This window comes from Brachycentrus maculatus, unplaced genomic scaffold, assembly GCF_059751285.1.
Source record: "Brachycentrus maculatus isolate JH-2025_06_01 unplaced genomic scaffold, ASM5975128v1 h1tg000096l, whole genome shotgun sequence".
NCBI classification, from domain to species: domain Eukaryota; kingdom Metazoa; phylum Arthropoda; class Insecta; order Trichoptera; family Brachycentridae; genus Brachycentrus; species Brachycentrus maculatus.
This window is the reverse complement of record NW_028280850.1, coordinates 1227189-1254782: the sequence shown is the minus strand read 5'-3', so window position 1 is coordinate 1254782 and position 27594 is coordinate 1227189. Positions and strand designations below refer to the sequence as shown.

The window sequence follows — 27594 nt, the reverse complement described above, 5'->3', positions numbered from 1 at the left end:
AGTTGTGTCCAAGCCATCGCGTCGTCTCCACGCTCGTTCTCACCAGAAAACCGGTAAGCCAGACTGTTGATCCATTAAAAATGTGACGAAATACTGTAGCAGTGCCAAGATCGGGTGTTATTTCACTTTCTATTTCGTAAATATTTTACTCGATAGAATGCTGCATTCTTAGTCACAAACCGGATTTTTAATTTATACAATAAGATCAAAGAATTTACTAAACTAATCAATGGACAGCTATGCATTCTTAGCAAAACGTTAATTAAAATGTTGTAACCTATAATATTTAGCTACCCACATTGCAATTGTAACTGGTATAAAGTATTTTATAGATATTTTAATGTGGTCCTGTGGTTAAAGTCGCGAATCACAGGTTCGAATCCACTCTCCCAAATACAAGCCTTTCAAGGTCACCTAAAAATAATCATAAGAGCCATATAAAACATTAAAAAAATATGTTGTCTTTACTTGCAAAAAATATAAATACAATTATTTATAATACTATTTATATCTATAACAGAATTTTTTTTTTTACTAAAATATAAGGCAATTCAAAATTTGATTCATAGTATAATTTTTGTAATTATATTTTTACTAAATAAGGAGTTCATAGTAAAATAAATATAACAATTTTAATATGAGGTCAGAATGATCAACGTTACACAGGTCGCTCACTCCTTTCAAGAACGTCATAAATCAAAAATCGTCAATTTTTAGTTGTGTATGTTTTCGAAATGCCCAGAAAATGTACTACATCCGAGCAAAAGAAACATATTTTTACTTAATGATTACCTGCTACAGGGCAGAAAGTGTTGTTTTTGCATTTTGAAGAGAAGGTATTGTTTGATTATTTTTTTAAATATACAATTTTTTTTCAAATGGAAAAAAAACCTTCAGGTTTTACCTAAAAAGATCTGTTGCACAGTAAAAACTTCAATAAGTGTCTTGATATTCATTTTAAAACATTGTATTATATTTTAAAACTTTAAAAACGTTCTCAATAAAAATCAATAATAAGTCATATTACCAACAAACATAAATAATAAATAGTAAGTTTATGTCCCTCTCCAAGCACAAGAGCTTAGTCTCTTTATTGGAGAGAACTGCATTATTGATTTTAAGATTGTAAAAGTAGAAATGTCTAGAAAATGAATTGAAATTATTTTTAAAAAAACTTTTGTTACCATATAAAATATAATTTTAAAAAAAGATAAATTTAACAATAAAATTGGAATGTTTTTTTGATCGTTCTCACAATCGTATTTTGGCTAAACTTAATGAATGATTTTTATAGGTACGATGCAAATTAAAACGACTATTTTGAGAATAAATTAAACCATGCCGAAAACGAGAGCAGACGTGTTGTAATAAATATTTAACCCTCGAGCGGTTGAGTATCATTATCTGATTGTTATTCGTCCGACAGATGTTTGGGGCCTCGTCTAGTTCCTTGCGATACACCTCACCGTTCTGCGCTCCTTGTAACTTTCGAACCATAACCAGTCTTGCCTGCAAGAAAAAAGCGGTTCATTCCGTTTTACTTGACCAGTTTCGGATGTATTTCGAAACTTTGGGTGCGTTCCCTCGCGTTTTTTGAAACACACACTGACAATTTGTTGGTTAGTCGATTGCACGACCGAGCGCAGTGCGTTTGTTGGAAATAATTACAGTTTTTTTTACGCTGAACGTTTTTCTGCCGCGAATATTACAACTTTTTAGTGGTGTATCTGGGTTATTTTCGTTGTGAACACATGTGTTTTGTAGTTTTTGTGTAAAATATGGGTTGCATGACATGTGAGTAGCAGTGCAACAGTTTTTATTATCATTGAACTAAGTTATTTATAAAATAAGGTATGGTTTCAACTGTGAGGATATAAAATACTATTTTATTTTTTGACATCTCATCCAAGATGAAGAAGAATATGGAAGTCTGGGCATTTACGGGGCTGACGACCGTCATATTCGTCTTCATCTTTGATGAGATGTCAAAAAATAATATGAAAATAACTTCTGTAATTGGAGATAATCCAGATTTTGTGAACAAGTATTTGGACACACTCAAAATGTTGTATTTAAAATACTAAGTCAGATAGTGTAGGGATTTTTTCTCGAATATTTAAGGATTTTGTCGATATTTGGACTATCAACAGCGATGATGGTACAAAACAATTCTATCATTCATCGGCTTATTACAAGTTTTACCGACTGATCAAATGATATTTTAAAATATCATTAATATCTTGCTACTCAAGAGGTTAAAAATAGAACACAAAAACATATTTTCTAAGATACGTTTTAGATATATTAACAGAGAAGAATAATTGTTTATAAATGTTTAATGGAATATTAGGAATTTACAGAACTTATGACCTATCGTCAGATTGCTAAATTGATCACTTTATACACGGTGCAACATTTACTATTAAATAACGTTTATTATTAAATATCCTAACCTAAATTTAACCTGTGATAAAAGCAACTGTGTTATTGAAGATATTAATAAACTCTGAATATTTATAAATGGTGTCTCTAATTGAGTATCTATCAAATTAAACGAAAGAAGATGGAAGTCTGAGGATTATAAAGCTAACAACCTGGCATTTTGCTAGCCTTAGTGATCACATTATACACTTGTGTAACATTCACCATCCGTCCATATTGCATTTATTTTTAAACTTGTATATTGCTGGTGGATTTCTTCCACTTACTAGTTCTTATTTCAGCTAGAGCTTGCGATATAGCATTTAGGAGGATTTTTGTAATGTGTGTATAAAGACATATTTTACAAATTGCAAATATAACTTTTTGATCTACATATCTTCAATCTTCAAACCGTCATCCGCACCCGATGGTGCATAGAGCACTGCATTATATAAACGTAGTGTTATATTGAACGTTAACACACGAAGGAAAGGTGATCAGCCCTCCGCTTCGGGTACCAGTCCAGGGTAATATTGAATAAATATTATAGTGAAAAAATAACTTATATTTATTTGACCCCCCCTGGGAATCGAACCCTGGACCTCCAGTACGGTAGCCGAGCATGCTGACCATTACACTACGGAGGCGGACTACATATATTTGGCTCTATTTTTTTGAGTGCACAAGAAACTAGTTTTTAGCGCCTCTAGTAAAATTTAGCTCCCATAAAAAACAGTGCAATATTTCATGTTAAAAATCCATACTATACAAGATTTGTTTCAAAGGCCAAAGAAAAATAAACTTACTAAGATAATATTCGAAATTCCAGTATAAATTAATTCGTTTTAAAAACAGGTCTTCATTACATTATCAGTCATTCAGTAATGAAATATTGTGACATGGTCAGGCAAATTACGACACCTACGAACTTTCATACCTATTTCGTAATCTCCACGTTCCGGCCACAGAATTTTAAGGCGGATGTTAATTACATATAATTAGTCACCGATTTCATTTTAATCATACAATATAACGATTCAACGAAAATAGAACGACAATCAGTTTTTTTGCCAGTGAGGCGTGCAAGTCACGGTTATAAAGGTATCCAAATCACAATATTTTTAGTTATTCAAATATGAAAATAAAACACACGTAAAGAGCACTTTTGAAATTATTTAAAAAAAAAACCACGACTTGTTTCGAGAACTACAGATGTTCTCATCAACGTATGAAAATACAGATAGTTTTTAAAGATTGTAATTATTTATTTATCGTATAATCATTAGTACAATTCAGGTCAAAATATTGTACGTCAAAATTTAATACTATTATTTTTCAAATATTCAGTCGCTTATGCGTTAAGGAGTAGGAAATCCCCCTTAATTGATATTATGTGTACAGTATTAGTATATAAGTTACTAAAATCTTAATAAATATTTTTATCTTTGTAAATCAAAATATATTGAGTTATTTAAATATGAAAAAAGAACACTTGTATAAGATTACTTTTGTGCTGATTCATGTAAACACGACTAGTTTCGAGAACAACTGATGTTCTCATCCACATGTGAAAATACATACAATTTGTACATATTGTATTTATAGATATCATTTGTTTATATGAGTATATATGTTGATAAATTCTTAATTGTTATCGTTATCACCATTAAAAAAACACATAAATAAAATTATCTTATCGTGGCTGAAAAATCAAATGTTATCACTTTTAAAAAGGTTTTACTTATAAACGTTCATTTGTGTCTCGTTTTATCAAAATTTCATGCTAAAGCGGGCATACGAAACGCCTTTTAGTAAATTGTAATCAAAAATCCCTTTTTTCCATAATTTCCAGGAAAATTTTCACATTAAATGATTATGTGTATCAGTTAGATTCATATTAAATAGAGAATGAGGACAAAAAGTATGAAAAATTGGTAAAATGCAATACGAAGACCAACCATACATTATTTTGTTTGTTTGTTTGTATAATGCGTTCTACATGGTATTATTTGTTTTTAACATAAGGCAATATCTACTTTCAAATAATATTATAAAACTAAGCATAATTTTTAACTATGAATACTAATACCACATTTAACGTTATTTTTAAAAATTGATTTGGATTGTCTTAAGTCAACGATAAATTTTGGCAGGAGGGTGACAGATTTAAAAAGATTGGGAACCCGTGGTCTAGGCCATAACATGTTGCGTTGTGACATAAAAGCATTTTTGTGACGTAGCATTTTATGGTATGCCTTTATACGTGAATAATTCATTCCACTTTGAAAGTACCTGCCCCCACAATATTGAAATTGTACCGTTTGAAAATCGATATCTAGTTCGCATTGCTAAAACTACGCCTACACTATTAGAAATATTACAAGTTCTACATTTTTAATACACCTGCTTAATTTTTTATACTGATATCATTTGACATTTTGTGAACTGATATACTCGTATACTACTCTGTCATGAGATTATGATATATGTAGGATTTCCAAAAATTAGAGTACCTAGTATGGTTGTCAATTGTGGGTAGAATGGTGAAAGTTGCACTTGTGTAAAGTCACTTAACCAGCCTATATTACAGATCATAAGCCCTGTTTATACCCTGCTTTCCATATTCATTTTCATCTATATTGAAATGTTTTATCTATATTGAATTTTTCATCTATATTGAATTTTAAGATAAAATAATATTTACCAGTGGAAATTTAAATTTTAAATAAATTTCACTAAGTGAGATTGATTTTTTACAACCTTTAAAAAGTTTCAGTTTTTGTTAACATAAAATTCTCACAATCTCGTTATCAGCTTTATTACACTGTTATTGCTATGTACAAAATGTACTCTGTTATTCAAGCAAATAAAGAAATGTATTTTTGAATGATAACAACATTATCTAATTCACTGTTTTAAAGAGTAAATACATATTTATAATATATTTACTTTGCTTTGTGTTTAAATGTGCCAAGTAATGCAGTGATGCAATCGTCATATTTTAACAGGTTTTTATTCATATTTGCTCAAATATTTTTAATGTTTTTTTATTAATTAAAATACGTAGTTAGTATATTTGGTGTTTTATTTACAACAAAAAAGTGTCATTGACTTTTCGTATCATGTGAGACTAATAAAAACATATAATTTATATTTGAAGCACTAACTTTGTGATTTTCCATTTTATTATTAAAATATAACTTGTTTTAAAATCACTATAAATATTTTATTATAACTTAATTATAATGTCTACCGGTTCTACCAGTACTGATTAATATTAGTATTTGTCAGTTAACTAGTTAATTAGTCAGTCGAAGCTAACCGCTTATCAAGACCGGTAGACATTATAATTAAGTTATAATAAAATATTTATAATGATTTTAAAACAAAGTTGTGTTTTAATTATAATACAAACTTCTATATCCATACTTTTTCCGATTCAAAATATCGTCTAAGAGAAGTGTAGTTGTCAATCATGAGTAGATGGTGAATGTTACACGTGTATAAAGTGATCACTTAACCAGCCTATGATATGTAAAAGCTCTGTTAATATCCAGACTTCCATATTCTTCATTATATCATTGTTGAGATGTATTTTTTATTTATTCAAAAATCAGTATTTAAGACATTTTTACGAATTCTAATAATAATCTTTTTAAATTTGGCAAATACGAGTATTGTCGTATTTGACTGTATGCCTTTTACTTTGGTCTCGTGTTGTAAAATCCGTTTCTTGAAATTTCTATACGCATAATATAGCTCTTCGTGTGAATAAACTCAAATATAATTTCCGATATAATATTCATAGCAACCTAAGCTTTATCGCGAAACTTACACAATTTCTGGTCAATTTTATTCGCGTAAATCGTTTTACTCGAAATCTGTTTTCTTCAATCTAGGTAGCTTGCCGTAAATTTTGTAAAAATACACATTTTTAATAAAAATATTATTTTGATTTATGGGTCTTTTTATTGTGCATGCTGTTTTAATATCATCAGTTATATTTATTATTATTTATTTATACGATGTTCGATTAATACTAATCACAGGTTTATTTTTTTAATGATTTCTATATCAAATTAAAAATCAACCAAGGATTTTATTAAATTAATAGGTGCACCCTGCCACGTGTTTTTGTGGCTTAGTCTTTTTAAAATGAAAGAAAGATAATATTGTTAAAGGCACACATTTCCAATATGTGTAATTTCACACAATGCTAGTGAAGCATTTAAAATAATTAAAATCTATTAAACTTTTGAAATCAATAAAGATTCTAGTAATAACCGCTGTCAAGAAGTAAACGCAATGTTTAAAAAAATATTTGTTGTTCTTACGCTAGACAAATGGCGCTGCCATTGCGTTAAGTCATTAAAAAAAAATTTTAACTGTCATCTGTTAAATTTTGTGTTACTAACAAAAGATCAAACCAATTGGTGCATTATTTAAGTGTGTGAACGAGTATGTTTGAATGTGTGTGGAAGTGTGTGATTAATTGATTTTCGCTATCTACTACTTCAAATTTTAAATCTATGAAGTATAGTAATTACAAATTTTATTTTCTAATGTAAACTGAATACACGAATTCTAAATATTTGTTGAGTTCCTTCCTAAACAACGAGGCAAATAAGCACTGAAAAAAAATCCTCTTGAAAACCTCATAATGCTGAAGATTTTTCTAAATTCTTCATGACTTGAACTTTGTTTGCCTTAAACAATTTAGGAAATTAAAAGATTCATAAAAAAATATAGTTCTGTTAAAACATTAATGAATAATTTACTTTTTCAAATCACATCACCATTATTATCTATGTATCCTTTATACAAAATTTCACCCTTCAAACCCCCCTCTCTTGTTATTACCCCACCCACCTCTATATTTACGCTATTTTTTATTTTTCTCCTTAGTTTTTTTAATCTACTTTTGATAAAAACATATGTAGTTTTCGAAACTAGTCGTGTGTAATAAATAAAACTCAATAATTGGTATATAAAATAATTAATTTTTTTAAATATGCAATGTCATACCACGAAGTTAATGCCCAATCAATGAATAATAGAATTTAAAATGTCACGTTTTGATATAAAACCCTCATGTTTTCAAATATTAGATCCACAATTTTTACAATAAGGACATTACAAGAAGTGATTATAATTACGAAATGGCTACCGCAAGTTTGCTGTCACAGTTTCCACACAAAAATGGCGGGAAATAGCCTCGTTTGCGGCGGCCATTGAAAATAAAGAAAGAAAAAAACCAACAAACCGACACGCAATAATTTAGCGCGGCCTTGAAGCTGCCTATTACTAGTACAGTGACTCAGCAAATCGGCCTAACTCACAGTAATTCATCTGCATTATAATGACGTAAGTGCCATGGGGCATGATTGGCAGAATTAGACATTATAGCGACACAGCTACTGAATGTAATTTGACTCAACTCAGTAGCTAAGCACGTAAAAAAAAAAACTGCATTAAGGCCTAGAATACGATAAAACGCAGTTTTATTTTCTTTAATCCCGGGTAGTATTTAACAAAATTGTTTTTTTCTTAATTCATTGTATTTTTTAAATAAATATATATTTATAAGCTATTTATTCATTAAAACTTAATATTAGTTATATATTTATTATCAAATCTCTACTCGTAATCGGTTAGGTAAGGAGTCGATATAATCGGCGGGTATGTATGTATAAGGATATGCATGAATGTGGAAGAGGCAAATAATGTTTGTAAAGACAGGGTGGTGTGGCGTTCTATTCTTTCTGTCTACCACTGCCTAGTTAGTCGAAATAAATATATGGTTTTGAAGAGAAAAGAGTCATTGAAAGATTAGGAGTAAAAATAAAATATAAAAATATTTGTTCAATACATATTTGTTTGAAAAAAACAATAATAAAAATTCTACCAAAAAATTGACGTTAACTGACGTCCGTATCTCAGCGTTGCTGGACGCTAACTGAATTCTAATATTGCGAGTAAGGCCTTAAACGAAATTGATTTATATTGAAGAGCGGGCTGAAAGTATGAATGTTGACCTAGAATTAGTGACTGATCAATCTAAGAATAAAATGCATTGTGTTCCATCTTCGAGTTTTTACATGTGTATATATTGAAATTCAAAATCTATCGAAAATATTACTAACATACGAAAGGAATCCTACAATACATGTTTAGTATCACGTTGAGATACTTATGGTATACAATTGAAATATCATCCATAGGGTGAATAATCCAGTGTCTTATAGAATAAATAATATTTTAAAAATTTAGTCCTTACGTTTTATAAAATATGTAATAAAATAGTCAACTTGGAATTCTATACCGGGTTCGTTGAGCATGGAAGGTACAGCTGGTATCATTATTATTATTTTACCTTGAAGGTACCTATTTTATAATGACTGTCATCTCAAAACCCATTAAATAATTTCCTTTGTAGCTAATTTGCCACTCCTACGTCCACGAAACATTGTTCATAAACAATCATGTTTTCAAGTATACGCGAATAGCATTTTAATTCTTCCATGGGAATTACAGAAGCAATAGCGTGTTAGATATTAAATGCCTTGAGTCAAGGAGGATCATTTTTTAAAGTTTTCACATCACTTCTAAAATATTTTTAAATAATTTAGTTAAGGCCACTGGTCAAGTATACTATAGTCCATATATATATATATATATATATATATATATATATATATATATATATATATATATATATATATATATATATATATATATATATATATATATATATATATATATATATATATATATATATATATATATATATATATATATATATATATATATATATATATATATATATATATATATATATATATATATATATATATATATATATATATATATATATATATATATATATATATATATATGTATATATTATTATAACGACTAGTTCCGAAAGCTATGCTTCCATTTTAAGGTTGAAATATAAATATCAACTTATATTTAGAGCTGAAGATGGAAGCATAGCTTCTGAAACTAGTCGTTACAACAAAATATATTTAACTCGAGTGGTAAAAAAATGTTTTTTCTTTTACTATTTCATCATGTCTTACCACAAAGTAAATAATGAAACAATAAATAAAATTAAAAGGGTATATTTATTAAAAGCACATTTGAAATATTTATGAATTGGGGCTTTATTTGTTACCTGCTAATATATGTTTGAAAAATACTCTAATCAGTTCATCTTCCCCTGTTACAGCTAAATCACAATCCACCATGGGTATCGACTTCTACTACACCCTCGGCTCCGCCCCTTGCCGTTCGGTCCTTATGGTTGCCAAGGCCATCGGCGTAGAACTGAACCTGAAGGAGGTCAATCTGATGGCTGGAGAGCACATGACTCCTGAGTACATCAAGGTAAAATTACATACAACTTATATTTAAGTAAAAAAAGAACTTAACGCTAAAGTGTTAGGACTTATAGGTGAAATCTCAGGAAATCCTTTCTTTGTGAAGACCCTTCATAAAAACTTGTAAAATATTACTTATATTATATTTCACTCATGACTATAAGAGGGGATAAAAAATCGCGATGTATTAAACTAATTGTCAATTTTGACTCAGTTTCGGGTTGTGGTCCCGTGGCTAGTGTCGTGGACTCTTAAGACAGAATTTCTCGGTTCGAACCCACTCTACAACAATTTGATACATATTTCTAATAATAAGCCGCTGTGCCAGAAATAGTATGAAATTGAAATATTTGTGTAAATAATAAATAAAAAATATATTTAAATTTTTAAAATAAAAATAAAAATATAGGTAGAATTACGGACAGATTTTCAGAAAATCAATACACTATTTATTTTTTAAAACTTTTTCAAGATCATTTTCGTATTAAAAACATATTTTTTAAATTAAAAACTCATTTATTTGTTTAATATATAATAAGTATGTATGTTTATAGTACATACCTATACGGAGGAACATGTATAAGTTCTTACTTTTTTTTTTTTTAAATATTAGTAATGTAAGTTTATTACTATTTTTGACATCTCATCAAAGATGAAGAACAATATGGAAGTCTGGGCATTTACGGGGCTGACGACCGTCATAGGCTGGTTTAAGTGATCACTTTACACACTATATGAGAAAGAAAATGGAGGAGAAATAGTGGGTAGGAACGTGAGAATAGTAGCAATAGCTCAGGGTTGCAAACTCATACTCATACAAGCTAGTAACTCGAACTTATTTGTTTGGTTCCTCGAGAAAGATTATTATTTAGTATATTACCACTCATCGAGATTTTTTTGTCTTCTTTTGAAGTGTAAGCTACTACTGAAGTGTTGTACTTCCATTTTTATTGTTCACTCTTGGGACCATCAACCACACGTTGTGGGTGAAACGGGTATCATACGAGTAGTTGTGTACTATACAAAATATGTATTTATGTATATTTAAAATGAATGGCATATGGTTCGTTGTACTTTGGAAGCGAACCCAACATTATACAATATATAAATTAACTAAACATATACTATTTCGTCCTCCAGCAATTCACGATTAGACTTGTACATTCATATATTAGAATAACTGAGTCCGTACTTTATAATAATAAACCTACATACCTCAGCATGACTTGTTTAGGACATACCAAAACCACATTCCGACTGAAGTATTTCCCGCCTATACTGTAAATAGTTTCACTTATTTGTTTTGAGCAATCATAATAATTTATCTATAATGACGTTTCACCAAACTAAGAACTACGATAAAATATTATTTTATCTTTTTTTCGTTTATCATGGATATCCTCTCATTAAGTTTATAATTTACAACAATTTAAGTGTGTCCAAATACTTTTTTTTATTTAACAACAGTAACATATGTAAAACAAAACAATTAAAAGATATACATTAAACAAGTCAAATAAAGTTAACCACAGAGACATAAAGATTAGTACAAAATATTTAGTGTAGATCTAGCAAATGAATTAATGTGTGTGTGATGTTGAGTCGTGGCACCTCACCAAAGCTCAAAGCAAGAAACTAGCAAGTTTTGAAAATAGATGCCCGAGGCGAATACTGGGTATAAAGTGGTATGACTTCGTCAGGAATGTCGATGTGAGGAGAAGAACTCAACAGCCCCTCATACTGGAAGTCCTGAAGAAAAGAAGGTGGCCATGGTTGGGACATGTCCTTAGAATGCCACCTGAGGGCATCAACCCCTCATGTCTCTTCTTCCAACCCCGAGGATTCCGGCGCCCCGGAAGGCCGCTGACGACCATTCACCGACTATACTCAGCGAAACTTCGAGGCGCCGGACTGACCTGGGAGGAAGCCAAGGAGATGGCGCGTGACAGAGTGACTTGGAGACGGCTCGTGTTGGCCATATGCTCTACCTAGGGAGCGAACATGGAAGAAGAAGAAGAAGAAGAAGATGTTGGTTGTAGAAGGGACATACATACAATGCAGAGAAGCACAGTTTTTAAAGATCATAACTTGTTCACAACTCTGGATAATCTCCAATTAGGAATAATTTTTTGCGTTTTTTATGACATCTCAACATACATATATGAAATAAAATTCCTAGTTTTGGGCATTAACAGAGATTACGACCGTCATAGTCTTGGTGTCATAGATCACTTAATTCAATAATTCAAAAAAGTTTTTTTTTTCAAATACAAAATAAAAATTGATGCGCTTGAGAAAGCACTATTAAGTCGTGAATTATTAGGGACGATTCATAGCATTCTGAGAATATCGTTGTAACGCATAGATAATCACCCCGGCATTTGGTTATTCACCTTTTCAAAACTAGCGAAAACGTGTACGCGGATACCATTCTAGATATATCATAATTAGCACTGCGCCTTTTTCATTGTTAAAAGTTCTGATAAAATCTAGAACAACGTACTTGAAGCATGGGAACAAATAATAACGAGCCATTAATTAATTCATAAGGGAAATAACTTTAGCACGAAACGTACATTTTTAATATAAAAGCCCATTTTTTAAAGCGTCTTTCTTGTTCGAACAAATAGTGGAGTATGTAAAAATATTCGCTGTACCCGATCACGCATTACTGTGGCTCAGTATGGTTGGATAGAAAAGAAATTTAGTAACACATTTTTAAAATGTGTTTAATTTCACAATGCTTGCAAAATTTTCGTAATCGATAACATGGAAAATGCTACGTGACAGCTGCCGTCAAGAAGGTCACTGTCTGCTACGAGCAATGTTCAGTACTACGTGATTTGCTGTTACGTTCAACAGATGGAACTGCCATTGCGTCAAAACGTTTTTTTTTGTTAAAAAACATCATTTTATCTTTCACGTTTAAAAACACCCGTCACAATTTTTATTACAGAAAAAGTTTGAATAAACGATTTTATTTTATTTTTTAAATGCGTTTTAAACGAAAATTGGACTTGACACGGCACAAACATTCTTTCACTGGGTAACTGCTATGAAAAAAAAATAAAAACCTCAGTATGCATTGTACAACCCTGTATATGAGATATCTAATTTTATTTTTTTATGTTTTTTATTAACATAAATTGTATACATTTATTTAAATCACAATTTTACGTATTTAGAACATTTTTTTGCAGAGACCTACAAAACCACCTTGTGTATCTTGTCAGTGGAGTTCTTTTTCGATACATTTTTATACATTTTTATTGTTTTTGTCGATTTTAACCTAATATACACAAAAAAGAGAAAAGTTAAGTTCTTTACATCTCACCAATAGATGTCTCTAGTGAAGTTCTAGTGATTCAAGAACGAGGTTTCTAAATTGGTTCATTTATATAGAACTTCCAAGAATTTGAGTAGTGTGGTTGTCAACAATGGGTAGAATTGGTGAATATTACACGTGTGTAAAGTGATCACTTAAACCAGCCTATGACGGTCGTCAGCCCCGTAAATGCCCAGACTTCCATATTCTTCTTCATCTTTGATGAGATGTCAAAAAATAATATGAAAATAACTCCTGTAATTGGAGATAATCCAGATTTTGTGAACAAGTATTTGGACACACTCAAAATGTTGTAAAAGTTAAGAATATAAACATTTTACAATTTTCATAAAGTTAACTCTTGATCATTTATACATTCCTTTATTTTGCCTTTGTTCCATATTTTATTTTGACCTCTAACATCCGTCGGCAAATTAAACAAATTAAAAATATTCGGAACGATATATTGCAGTGTTCGACTCCCATATTCATTGTTAATTCTAATTTTAAAAAGGAATGTGATGTTGATTTAAATATATTTAATATATATATATATATATATATATATATATATATATATATATATATATATATATATATATATATATATATATATATATATATATATATATATATATATATATATATATATATATATATATATATATATATATATATATATATATATATATATATATATATATATATATATATATATATATATATATATATATATACATATATATATATATATATATATATGTATATATATATGTATATTTATATATGTATATATATATATATTTATATATATATATATATATATATATATATATATATATATATATATATATATATATATATATATATATATATATATATATATATATATATATATATATATATATATATATATATTTTTTTTTATTTATATATATATTTATATATTATTTTTAATTAACGTTTTACTTAGTAAATACCACTATTTCTTAAAATTTACTGTGACACGTGTTTCGATGCATTCTGCATCATTTTCAAACACCGTATGTTTGAAAATGATGCGGAATGCATCGAAACACGTTTTACAGTAGATTTTAAGAAATAGTGGTATTTACTAAATAAAAAGTTAATTAAAAAATGGATAGATTTTACCACAAAGTGACTGCCGAATCAATAAATGAAATATTTTTTATGAATATTTTTTATATATATAATACAATTGTAGAGGCCCCAAAGCCCCAAAACTAATAATAATAATAAAACCCTTATCCGCACCCCAATGGTGCATTGGGCACTGTGTCATATAAACTCAGTATTATCTTGATCGTTTACACATGAAGGAAAGATGATCAGCCCTCCGCTTCAGGTACCAGTCCATGGTAATATTGCGTAAATATTAAAGTGAAAAAATCACTTATATTTATTTTACCCCCCTTGGGAATCGAACCCGGGACCTCCAAAACTGTAGCCGACCGTGCTGACCATTACACTATGGAGGCGGATAAAAAAAATTACAAAACCATTTGCACAAGATCATTTTTGCTTTTTATGTCTTACTGTCCGTAATAATGTGTTACCCCGGACGTTCTAAAATAATTAACATCCTGATATATTTTGTCCCTAGATGAACCCACAACACACCGTCCCTCTGTTGAATGATAACGGCTTCTGCCTGTGGGAGTCCAGGGCTATCTGCACCTATCTGATCAACAAGTACGCCAAAGACAGTTCTCTGTATCCCGCTGATGCCCAGGAAAGAGCCCGAGTTGACCAGAGACTGTACTTCGACATTGGAACCATGTACGAGAGATTCGGAGCATATTACGTAAGTCTTTCTGCATTAATCGCATATTTTTTATCACATTCGTCGCACTCGAAATGAAACTTTGGTCGACAGGAATGTCTTAACCCGGGGGTTCCCAATCTTTTTCAGCCCGCAGCGCACTTCCAAGTTTAGTATTTTGTCACGGCGCACTGTGTGAGAAACAGCCAATCTAGCTGTACTAAAGTCCTAAAATGAATATCTTCATTTAGTATTAATTGTATGTCTAATATGATTTTGAAAGGTTAATCTATATAAAACTTAAAAATTTTGATTTTTAAAAATCTATGTGTTAGTTTGGCAGCGTCGTAAACTATGGTATGGCGGAACTGCTGTGAGTTTTCAGTTATCAGTCAGATTTTATTAGTGCGTTCGGATGATTGTTTTATGCGTTGTGGTGATTATGTTTACGAAAACTGTCATGGAGTCTACAAAACAAGGTATATTCTCTATTATTTATATTAAAAAATGTCAAATATATAATCGATCCATTTCAAATAAAATTATAACAAAATTACAAAATCAATTTTTTTTTAGAAACTTTTGTCAAATTGAATAGACTTTAGAAAAAAACTTCTATGAATATGAACACCACTCTAAAAGTATCACTATATTATATTTTCATTCTTTATCTATTTAGGCCCGTAGATTTTTGCTGCCAAAAGGTGCAAACCTTAATTTTTCCCCTTTTTTCAGTGAGCGGGCGAACTTTTATTCGGAGTGAATTGTTTAAGCTTTGGCGTGATATCGATGTAGCATCTCGAAAAGAAAATATTTGCACTTACATAATGAACTTCAATGGTTTTTCTTTGTGGGATAAAACTACTTAAATGTATTCAAATAATTTTGTGAGTGCTTTATGTTTTTGGCAAAAATTTTATGTTCGTTGGCAAAAAAGTAAGAGAAAAAATATGAGTACATTCTTGAAATACAATTCTAAATGGCTCAATGTATCAGTTACTTTGCCAAAGCATATTCTTAGTACTATGCCGTCTGTTAGTCAACCGTATCATAACACTCGCACTAGGATTGGACGACCACTGAAAAATTTCGAAGAAACATGTGAGAGGGTAAAAAAATTCAACTGAAATTAAGGTGAATGAAAATCACAAAATGTTATTTACGATGGTAGATGGACAAATTTGTAGCACTCTTTCATAATAAAAATCTTCAAACAAATGCTATATTTGTGGTGCAACTCCTCGAGAGATGAACAATAACAATTTTATCACCAAAATTCCAGATCAAAATATGTATTCATTTGGAATATCTCTCCTCCATGCGTGGATTCGATTTTTCGCATGTCTCCTGCAGGAGATGCATATTGCATATCGTTTGAATATTAAAAAATGGCAAATTAGAGATAAGAGTGATGAAGAAAACCTTCAATTAAGAAAAATGGTTTTACAAGAAAATTTCAGGGAAGAAATGGGTGTTTTACTGGACATACCTAAACATGGTACTGGCAATACAAATGACGGCAATCCTGCAAGTAAATTTCTAAAAATTCCTCAAAAACAGCAGCTATTACAGGGTTAAATGAAGAATTGATCTGTTTGTCTGTTGTCAAGATAAAACCTGTAAAACTGTTTTAGAGGTTTTATCTTGTGGATATGACATAAATATTAATGCTTTTGATAAGTTTGCGTGAGAGACAGGACTAATTTTTTAAAAACATTATTCTTGGTTTTACATGCCTGCAAGTGTCCATAAAATTTTAGTACACGGTAAAGAAATTATAGACTCTTGTATTCTACCTATCGGTAAACTTTCGGAAGAAGCACAAGAAGCTAGACATAAAGATATTAAAAGATTTAGAAGGGACAATACGAGTAAAATATCAAGAATGGATACAAAAAGAGATTTGCTGCACATCCTTTTTATATCTTCTGACCCTTTCATAACAAGTTTGAGGAATCTTTCACAAAAAAAACCTGTAAATTATCTTCTGATTTTCTACGTTTATTAAAAACTCCCGAAGTACCATATTCCGGTTCATCTGATAGTGAAAATAGCGAAAGTGACTGAATCACAGTGATTTATAAACATTTTTTTAAATATATCCTATTTGAGTTCAAATTTTTTGGCTTTATTTTTGTTAGAGCTTTTATTGTATTTCTGTTTTCAATTACTTATATTAAAAACGTGATAAATTTAATATATTATTTTATTTAGTTAAACAATAATTTATTTTTAAAACGATTATGTACAATGGAAGGTTCATCGAATAATATCTCGACCTTTGAATGACATACTTTTACCGTGTACTTACACATTTTAATAAAACTATTTCTAATCTCTATTTCTGGTTTCATTACCTTTAAAATGATGTATCACACATACTATACATAACTAAGGTTAGGGAGTTATTAATTTAGTACAGCTAGATTAGCTGATTCTCACACTGTGCGGCGCCCTACTTTAGTAAGCTATTTGAAATAGATAATGTGACTATATACATATGTAGGTACCTATATAATAAATAAATAAATAAATAATAATAATAATAAATAACTAAAATAATAAGAAATAGGTACCTACAATAATAGAAATTGGGTAGAAAGATGCTAGCTCTCAAAATATAAATCGCTGATTTATAGGTACCCCTGAATATTTTTGGTCTCGGATAATGATATGAGGATCGACTCACAGCGCCCCTCTTGACTTTTTACGGCGCACCAGGGCGCCGCGGCGCACATTTTGGGAACCCCTGTCTTAACCCTTTGAAACTTGCCCGATGTGACAAGGCATACTCGTATATCTATCTTAATGGCTGATTTACCGGCTTCGATATCTACCTTAAAGGATTGTTAAACAAATTTAAAAGGCGAATTTATTCGGTAATGGAAGCAGAGCAAGACCGAGGAAAACTTTGCGTGATCATGTGTTTCCAATTCTTGGTTGGGTCAGGAGTCAAATATTTGGTAGGACACGTGGAACTAACGAGTGAGGAAAGAACGGTAAAACGAATCTATCAGGCGAATGTCGTTGGAATAAAAAAACAGAGGAAGACCGAAGAATACTTGGTATAATCAGGTTTATCAAATATTTGAAAGCGGCCGGGTCGGGTGTTGAAATAATCTTCGTGTATGTGTGAGAAAATGTATGAATGTGGAAGAGGCAAAGATTTTGTGGAAAGGCAGATTGGAGTGGTATTCTATTCTCTCTGCCTACCCCTTTGAGAAAGCGGCCTCATGGTTAGTTAGTTCAACATCTGTCTTCATTTCTCTACAGGCCGGAATACCAGTCCCTAAAAAAACTGGATCGATAGTTTTTTTAAACGACTCGTTCATATTTCTTACATGGCTTTTTCAAGTTTTTTTTTTCCAAACGTCTCTTCTTCATTTTTTTTTCAAACTATTTTTTGCTGGCAGTCAAGTAGACTGAACTATTCAAATAATATCTGAGATACAACAATCTTAAATCTTCTTAATTGCCTCAGGTACATTCCACTTAAAAAAAGAACTGATTTGCATTTTTATAACTTCCAACTTAACAAGATACATTAAATACCCAAACTAAACCGCGAACCCAAAAAAAACAGAAACGTTGTGATAAAATATCATACAAAATCAGTAAATACTATATTATTTTTTGACAACTCATCACAGATGAAGAAAGAATATGGAAGTCTGGGCATTTATGGGCTAACGACCGTCATAGGCTGGTTTAAGTGATCACTTTGCACACGTGTAACATTCACCAATTCTACTCATTATTGACAACCACACTACTCAAATTCTGGGAAGTTCTATATGTATATATGAACCAATTACGAAACTTTGTTTTTGAATCACTAGAACTTCACTAGAGACATCTATCGGTGAGATGAAAGGAAGAAGCTTTTTATTGAGCAGAAACGCTTTTATTAGTATGTGAGATCCGAATCCTGATTTTAATCCCATACATGAGAAACGCCAGAAAATATCATTTTCATTTGTATTATTTTAGCTTTTGTAAGCTAAAATCAGTATATACTATTTCAAATTAATACTTTTCTTGTATTTTGATTGATTAATACCACTTTTTTCATTTTAATAGCTTCCAAATTAACTAAAGATCTACCTATACCAAACCGCAAAGCCAAAAACCCAGAATCGTTTTGATAAATATCATACCTTTCTCGCAACTGATTGAAAAATACATCATTAAATCGTTTTTCTTCCAACTTTACAAGAGGTCTACCCATACCTAACCTCAAACCCAAAAAAAACAGAAATGTCGTACCAAATTTGTAAATACTATTTACAATTAATATTTTCTGATTGATAAATTAATTGATAACTTAAAGTAACGTCTGAGACTTTAATATTTATCATTAGGGTCTTAACTGTCCATCAAACCTCCTCCCTTAGTTTTTCCCTCTACCTCCTTCCCTAAACTCCCTTTTTCCTTTGCCCTCTTTATTATCATCTTTTGTTATTTATGTTTTTTTTTTTAAATGACAATTAGTATTTTATTAATTTAAAATGTTCAATTACTATCTACCCTCTGATTGTAAACAGCCAAATATGGTGTCAAACGTTTCGATCCATATCACTAGTCTGTTTTCGGATGGTTGGAAGATATTGCTTTTTAACAATAAGCCCGCCAATGCACTTTTTTCCTTTTCAGTATAAGTTTTAATAAATAAACAATTTTAAAAAAATAAAACATTAATTTTTTAACCACTTTTTATTAGTACACTTTTGCCAACCGGTTTCGACAAGAACCTTGTCATCATCAGGGTTTATTTACTAATTCTAAAACACTGAAAAAATATTGAGTATTTCAATGTTTTAGAATAAGTACATTAACCCTGAGGATGACAAGGTTCTTGTCAAAACCGGTTGGAAAAAACCATGTTTGTGTCGTAAGATTTATCTAAACAAACCCAAAAAACGTTTTGATAAAGTATCATACGAAATCAGTAAATACTATTTATTATGAATATTTTCCTTGTATTTTGATTGACAAATATCACATTTTTAATATTTATCTCAAATCGTTTTAATTCGTTTCCACGAATTCATGTTTGTGTCGAATGCTTTTTGATGGTTTAATAAGTGATCTCAGGTATGAGTAAACATGACAAAAAACTGCCCAGTCATTACATTTAATCGCTGCCATGACGAATCAGGAAAACCAGAAACAAATCACAAAGTTAACAACGAGACATTGATTTTTAATTTATGTTAGCATTAGCTTCAAATGGCATATTTTTGATATCCTTTGTTCTTATAATACAGGGGTGGCCAAGCTTTTGATCAGTGGAGTCAATCGTTTTTTTTTAACTTTAGGTAGGGATCTACCAATATCGTATGTGTTAAGTACTCATTAAAAATTAAGTATGTTATTTTTTGACATCTCTTCAAAGAAGAAGAAGAATATGGAAGTCTGGACATTTACGGGGCTGACGACCGTCATAGGCTGGTTTAAGTGATCACTGTGTAAGTGATACGTGTAACATTCACTAATTTTACCCATTATTGAAAACCAATTTTACTCAAATTCTTGGAAGTATTATTTATATGAACCAATTTTGAAACATTGTTCTTAAATCACTAGAATCATTAGAAAAAAACTTTTTACTGAGCAGAGACAACCAGCCTTTGACGTTCGTCAGCCCCGTAAATGCACCTTTGATGAGATGTCAAAAAATAATATGAAAAATACTCCTATATGAAAAATACTCCTATAATTGGAGATAATCCAGATTTGTGAACAAGTATTTGTACACACTCAAAATGTAAAAAAAATAAGTAATTTACTGTCAAAATTAATTTAAATTTTTAAATAAACATTACTAATACAACTGACGCTTGTTCGCACCTAATGGTACTAAGCGCACTGCTTCGATTTTAATTTAATCGTTCATTTTATAATATGAAGGCAATGTTATCTGTCTAGCAGCTTTGGGCATATGTCCACCTTATACACAATTCAGTATGTAACTATCTGCGCAAGGAGCCACATGTGTGTTCGGACACGTTTTTTTTTTAAATATTCATTTAAAAAAAAAATAATAACAAAAATTATCTCCTTATCTTTTAATAATTCCTTTGTTTTCAAAACCATACATTTATTTCGAAGAAAAATTTTTTTTCAATACCAAAACGGTTACTTATGCAAAAAAAATAATTACGTCGAAAGTTACCTTGGTTAAAAAAAAATAGGTTACGATTTACCGTATATTGGACTTTAGTAAAGTATTTTGATCTTAATTTACATAGTGATAACATATGCGAACACAGATATTCTTGTTATAATGATAAATCAACAGGAATGCTTCATTTCTGACAGCCTAATATTAAACAAACGTTATATTCATGTTTGCGTTGTTAATAATGCTGTTGTAGGTTGTACATAAAAGACGTTTTTCTTCCTCACTCAAGCTGTTCATTGAACGATGTGTCAGTTGTAATTAACGTTACAACATTTTTTATGTGTCCAAATACTTGTTCACAAATCTGGATTATCTCCAATTATAGGAGTTAATTTTCATATTATTATTTTTTTATTTTCATCTCACCAATAGATGTCTTTTGTGAAGTTCTAGTGATTCAAGAACAATGTTTCTGAATTGGTTCATATAAGAGAAAGAATTTGAGTAGTGTGGTTGTCAATAATGGGTAGAATTGGTGAATGTTACACGTGTGTAAAGTGATCACTTAAACCAGCCTATGACGGTCGTCAGCCCCGTAAATGCCCAGACTTCTATATTCTTCATCTTTGATGAGATGTCAAAAAATAATATGTAATTAACGTTCATTTGGTATATTTTGTTTCGAATATATTTATTTCATAAAGTTACAATATTTCACATTTCTACTTTTACTATAAGTATCTCGGACTAGTTACGCTATTTCTCTTTAAAAAAAAGAGACTAATCTCTTGTGCTTGAAGAGAAATTTCCTTTCGTTTATACGTATGATGTAATAGTTTTTTATTTTTTATTTTTCCAATAAGTAGTAATAAACTTGATAAATACCACTAATTTTAAAAGTCAAAGCATTATTTTCAAACATCACAATGTATTGTGACACGTGTTGCAATGGAATCCATTGCAACACGTGTCAGAATACATTGAATGAAATAGTGATATGCCAATTAAAACTTAAATTACAAATGGAAAGAGATTACCACGCAGTGACTGCCAAATTAATTGATGAAATTTTTAATTTTTTTGGTTTTATTTTTTTTTCTTAAGATAGCTTATATTACAACTGATATAAACTATTATTTACAATTAATTTACATCATCTATCCTAATTTATTCTTATTAATAGTAATATTTTTATGACAATTTTTGTTTAAAACTATTTTATCCTTTAAATATTTTGGTAATTTATCGTTAAAAAATTTATGTATAAAGATCAGCATATTAAATTTTAGTCTCTTTTCAAAGATAACCAGTTGAGTTCTTCTCTCAGTTTTTATAACTAACTAACTAACTAACCATAACCCCGCAGGGGTAGGCAGAGAGAATCGAACGCCAAACCACTCGGTCTTTGCAAACATTCTTTGCCTCTTCTACATTCATGCATCTCCTCATACATACCCGACGATTATTACGACTCCTGACCCGGCCGCTTTCAAGTATTTGACAAACCTGATTGTGCCAAGTTTTCCTCGGTCGTCCTCTGCTTCTTTTTCCAACTACATTCGCCTCATAAATTTGTTTAACCGTTCTTTCTTCACTCATACGCTCCACATGTCCAAACCATCTCAACACACCTTTCTTAATTTTATCGATAATGCTTATCTCAGCCTTACATTCTTTCCTTATTTCATCATTCGTACATCTATCAAACTTCGTTTTGCCACACATTCGTCTGAGCGATCGCATTTCGACTGCATTCAGTCTGTTTTCATCCTTCTTTTGCCAACTTCATGCTTCGCTTCCATACATAAGGGTTGGAACCAGAACTTCATTGTGTACTGCCAGTTTAGCTTCCGCTGATAGATTTTTATTTGCTAAAACTGATTTTAGTGCACCATTCACTCTGTTCTCAGCAGTTTTTCTATATTATTATATCTTTTTTTTTAAAGAACTATTCTCATCGCTTTATTTTGTTTGATTTCTAATTTATTTAAATTTCTTACATTTGCTAAAAAATAATATTGTTGAGAAGTAATCTATGTGTGGGATAGTCCATAAAAACTGTTTTTTATATACCTTGAATCATATTCTTATAATTGAACTCTAAGTTATTAACGTAATACCATAATCCATTACATTTATCATCTAAAAGGCAAACATGTATTAAAATAAAGTATATTGTATTGCAAAGGATATAATATTTACTTTACTGACTTTATTTGACACAACAGCTTTACAATTTTTCAAACTAGACTCAATAAATATTTTTTAAAGTTTCACCAATTAACATTAGAACAAAACTTAAATGACACATATCAAACTTTCATTTCTAGTATCCAGTGATCTTCGCCGGAGCTTCCTACGATCCAGAAAAGAAGACCAAGATCGACGATGCCTTCGCTTTCCTCGAGAAGTTCCTCGATGGACAGACCTGGGTTGCGGGCAAGAACATGACCGTGGCCGATCTGTGCCTGGTTGCCACGATTTCCACCTATGACGTCATGGCCTACGACATGTCTCCCTACCCCAACATCAAGAGGTTTGTAACACACCTTCTACTGTTTTATGTTATCCTAATATCTTGGATGGAAATTCAATCGGTGACTTATTGCTTGCTATATAAGATTTGTCCGCCTCCTTAGTGTAATGGTCAGCACGCTCGGCTACCGCTCTGGAGGTCCCGGGTTCGATTCCCAGGGGGATCAAATAAATATAAGTAATTTTTTCACGTTCATATTTATTCCATATTACCCTGGACTGGTGCCTGCAGCGGAGGGCTGATCACCTTTCCTTAATGTGTTAACGATCAAGATAACACTGTGTTTGTACAATGCAGTGCCCTATGCACCATTGGGGTACGGATAAGGGTTTGGATGAAATGAATATAAGATTTGTGGACTTGGCGTGTTTTTTCGTAGAACTTCGTATTTATACTTTTATTAATTAAATTTAATACTGATTTGAGTCGTCTGAATAGTTTTTTTAACATTAAAAAAACCGTGACAGTAGTTTCGCGTTGTAAGGGCATTTTTTTCCATTATAACATTTTGAGTGTGTCCAAATACTTGTTCACAAAATCTGGATTATCTCCAATTACAGGAGTTATTTTCATATTATTTTTGACATCTCATCAAAGATGAAGAAGAATATGGAAGTCTGGACATTAGCCCCGTAAATGCCCAGACTTCCATATTCTTCTTCATCTTTGATGAGATGTCAAAAATAATTATTTCCATTAGTTTGAAAATGCTCTAACAAAGCGAAATAATTGTCACAGAACTTTCGTTTTTGTGTTTTAAAAATAACTCAAATCAGTGTTTGAAGTTATTTAAAGTATTTTTAATCTTGTTTAGTGTTTCTATAATAAGAGCTCTTGGTGATATTATATGATAATCATTTACAAGCACAGCAGTGTAGTTTTGTAGACGCTCGACTGCAAATCTAGCGTCGTGGGTTTGTATTCCCTATATTTGCAAAACTAATTTATGAAAGATTAACTTTTAATTGGTTGGGGTGTTTTTTTTATAAATAAGTATCCTACCTATTTTATTTATTGTTTCTGCATTAACTTTGTGGTAAGACATGTTACAATGATTAAAGAAAACACTTGTTTTTTACCACTTGAGTTTTATTATAGACTACATGTTTCAGAAGTTAAACTTCCATCATTCAGGTCTGTAAAATAACTAAAATAAAAAATATAAAATTGTTCTTTAAATAAGGTGAGGGGAAAGTAAAGGGAATGGGTTAGTCAAGGGGCGAAGTTTGAAAACAAAGGAAAAATGGAAAGCAACGGTGAAGAATTTTGAAACAATATATTATTTAATAAATTATTATTCGAATTTAGGTTTTTTTGGATTTCTAAATTTTCAAGATAATTCATAATTTGGCCTTTATATGGAACAAGGTGTAATAATTTTAATTTATGAGAGTGAAATGAGTGATTAGTATCTATTGTGTGATTTGCAAATTCCGAAAAATAATTACTAACATGACCGCTATGATGTTCTTTAATTCTAATCTTTAAATTTCTCGCAGCATTGTCATTTAAAAATTTAAATCAAACTGATTACATAAACAAATGTAAAGAGTTTTTGGATAGTGAAAAATTTTAAATTTAAAAAAAAGACCCAACATAACGTATCCTACCTGTTAACAAGCCTTTAAAAATACAAGCATTACGTGTTTTTCCTTTAAAATATGTTTGTTTATAATATGTATATGTGTGTGATTTTATCGGATGGATTAATTGATCACTGTATAAACTGTGTAGCATTCTCTATTCTACCCATTGGCGACCACATTTCTCTAATTTGGGCAAGTTCTTCATTTATCTACTTCAATAAAAAATGTTGACTGTATTTTTCGTCTTCGAAGTCTTTGGTTTATAACGTGAGTGGAGAAAATCCAGCAATTGAAAGACAATTTTAACACCACGAAAATCCCATTACTGATATATCTCATTGAGAAAAAAATACATTTACAGATAAAATATAACTGTTTGATTGCGTAATTGTTATAAAAATTGATATTGTTACTAATAAATCCACCTCCACCTCCGTAGCGCAGTGGTCAGCGCGTTTGGCTACCGTGCTGGAGGTCCCGGGTTCGATTCCCAGGGGGTCAAAATAAATATGGCCGATTTTCACTCTCATATTTATTTAATATTACCCTGGACTGGTACAAGAAGCGCAGGGCTGATCACTTTGCCTTCATGATATTAACGATCAAAATAACACTGCGTCGCTACTATGCAGTACTCTATGCACCATTAGGTGTGGATAAGGGTTAGAAGAAGAAGAAGATAAATCCTTAGTAAAATACGCAGTAAAATAAAATCTTACTCTTCTTTCAGTATTTTCACTAAAAAAACAAATAAACTTACCACTATCTTAAATTGTACTCTTGGGTCCTATTCTCTCAAAGAAAAACTGAAAAAAACTGAAGTATTGAATAATTTTATATTACAAACGTAGGAACATGTAACGATCTGTCATGAGCCAAATATTTTTTTACACGTAAATAATGTATATTGGAAATAAAAATAGATACTTGATATTTATATTTCACTTACAAAAGTATTTTTGGCGCTGTCAAATGTGCTTCCGACATCAATTTGAAGATTGATCAACCATTTTTTCCATACCTCTACTCTAGATTATTTAAGCCTATTTACTCTCTGAAATGAGTTTCTCAATCTTCTCTCCGAGGAACACAAATAATATAGGTAATAAATCAAACGCCATATTGATATAAATTATTTATTCCAGGAAAATATTTTTTCATTATAATTGGAGAAAACTAATTTATTCAAGTCAATAATGGTACTTCAAAGAAGGAAAATAAAAACATTATATTTTCTCTTCAAACAATTTTCTTTTACTGAAATGAATTCCCTCTAGTAAATATAAAATGAGGATTCGATATTTCTATTTTCACTCCGCCATTTATTTTCCTTGGAGAAAATCACTTTTGGTTTCATTAACAAGAAAAATATTTATTAATATCGCATTTTCCCGATTGAATATCACAGAAAAGTATTTTATTTACAGAGGAATTACAGTAATTATTGTAAGTCGAAGTAATACGTTTTTCGTTACATTTTCTTCTACACATTTGATGACATATATCTGACCAGTAAATATTATTTTTATTGTATGAGCTGGAAAATGATGTTTTTTTTTGTTTTTTTTTTTGTTTTGTTTTTATATTTAAATTTATTGATGTAAGCACTACGATGATAATCCAGAACTACAGATGTTCTCATCAACAGGTGAAAATACAGATGTATAGTTTGTATTTTCAGTTTAAACATAAAGACTTATATTTATAGTCGTACCGATTTTTTTTTTAAATTTAATTTTCAAATGTCACATAATTAACATAACAAACATAAATTGGATACATTTATTTAAACCACAATTTTAAACATATTTGAAAAAAAAAATGTTTTGCAAAGATGCACATATTATCGATAAAACCTAATATACACATTTTATACATTTAACAATTTTCATAAAATTAACTCTTGATCATTTACCCATTCCTTTGTTTTGCCTTTGTTCCATATTTTATTTTGACCGATAACATCCGTCGGCAACAAATTAAAAATGTTCGGAACGATATATTGCAGTGTTCGACTCCCATATTTATTGTTTATTTAAGGCTTTATTTAACTTAACTATTATTTTTTTTCAGTTGGTACGATAGGGTTGCTAAGAACGCCAAGGGCTACGCTGAAACCAACGGCGCTGGAATGAAAGCCTTCAAAGGGCTGGTTGACCATTGCATGAAGAAGTAAAATAAACAATTACACTTTAAATATTTTCAACCCCTTATAACTATTTTTAAAAAAAATATCTAAATAATTCAATCACCAATATATCAACACTCACACGAAATATTTTCAAATAATTTCAATTTCATTTTACAGACACTTATTTTAAAATGTACTGAGAAATTTCGTAACAAAGAATCAAATGTTTTTTTTATATTTTTTTTTTTTTAATATCACTTTTTCGTTTTTTTTAGTATATTTTTTAAATATGGAAAGATTACGAGT

The 27594-nt window shown here is 30.4% G+C and overlaps 1 protein-coding gene across 2 annotated transcripts; it reads left to right on the top strand.

Annotated features, from left to right (window-relative positions):
* Nucleotides 1-27378, top strand: LOC148310436 (glutathione S-transferase 1-like). Of its 2 annotated transcripts, none has more exons than XM_088258470.1 (5): nt 1-53; nt 9653-9810; nt 14753-14953; nt 23366-23571; nt 27231-27378. In XM_088258470.1, the coding sequence occupies exons 2-5, from the start codon at nt 9670-9672 to the stop codon at nt 27331-27333; spliced, it is 651 nt and encodes a 216-aa protein (XP_088114596.1). In that variant the 5' UTR covers nt 1-53; nt 9653-9669; the 3' UTR covers nt 27334-27378. The 2 variants fall into 2 exon arrangements, with proteins under 2 accessions (XP_088114596.1, XP_088114595.1); XM_088258469.1 differs by lacking the exon at nt 1-53 and adding an exon at nt 1427-1794.
* The last annotated feature ends 216 nt before the right edge of the window (nt 27379-27594 follow it).

Coding starts and splice junctions, on each gene's coding strand:
- LOC148310436 (XM_088258469.1), top strand. Junction 9,811..14,752: donor TGACTCCTGAGTACATCAAG/GTAAAATTACAT, acceptor TTTTGTCCCTAG/ATGAACCCACAACACACCGT. Junction 14,954..23,365: donor AGAGATTCGGAGCATATTAC/GTAAGTCTTTCT, acceptor TTTCATTTCTAG/TATCCAGTGATCTTCGCCGG.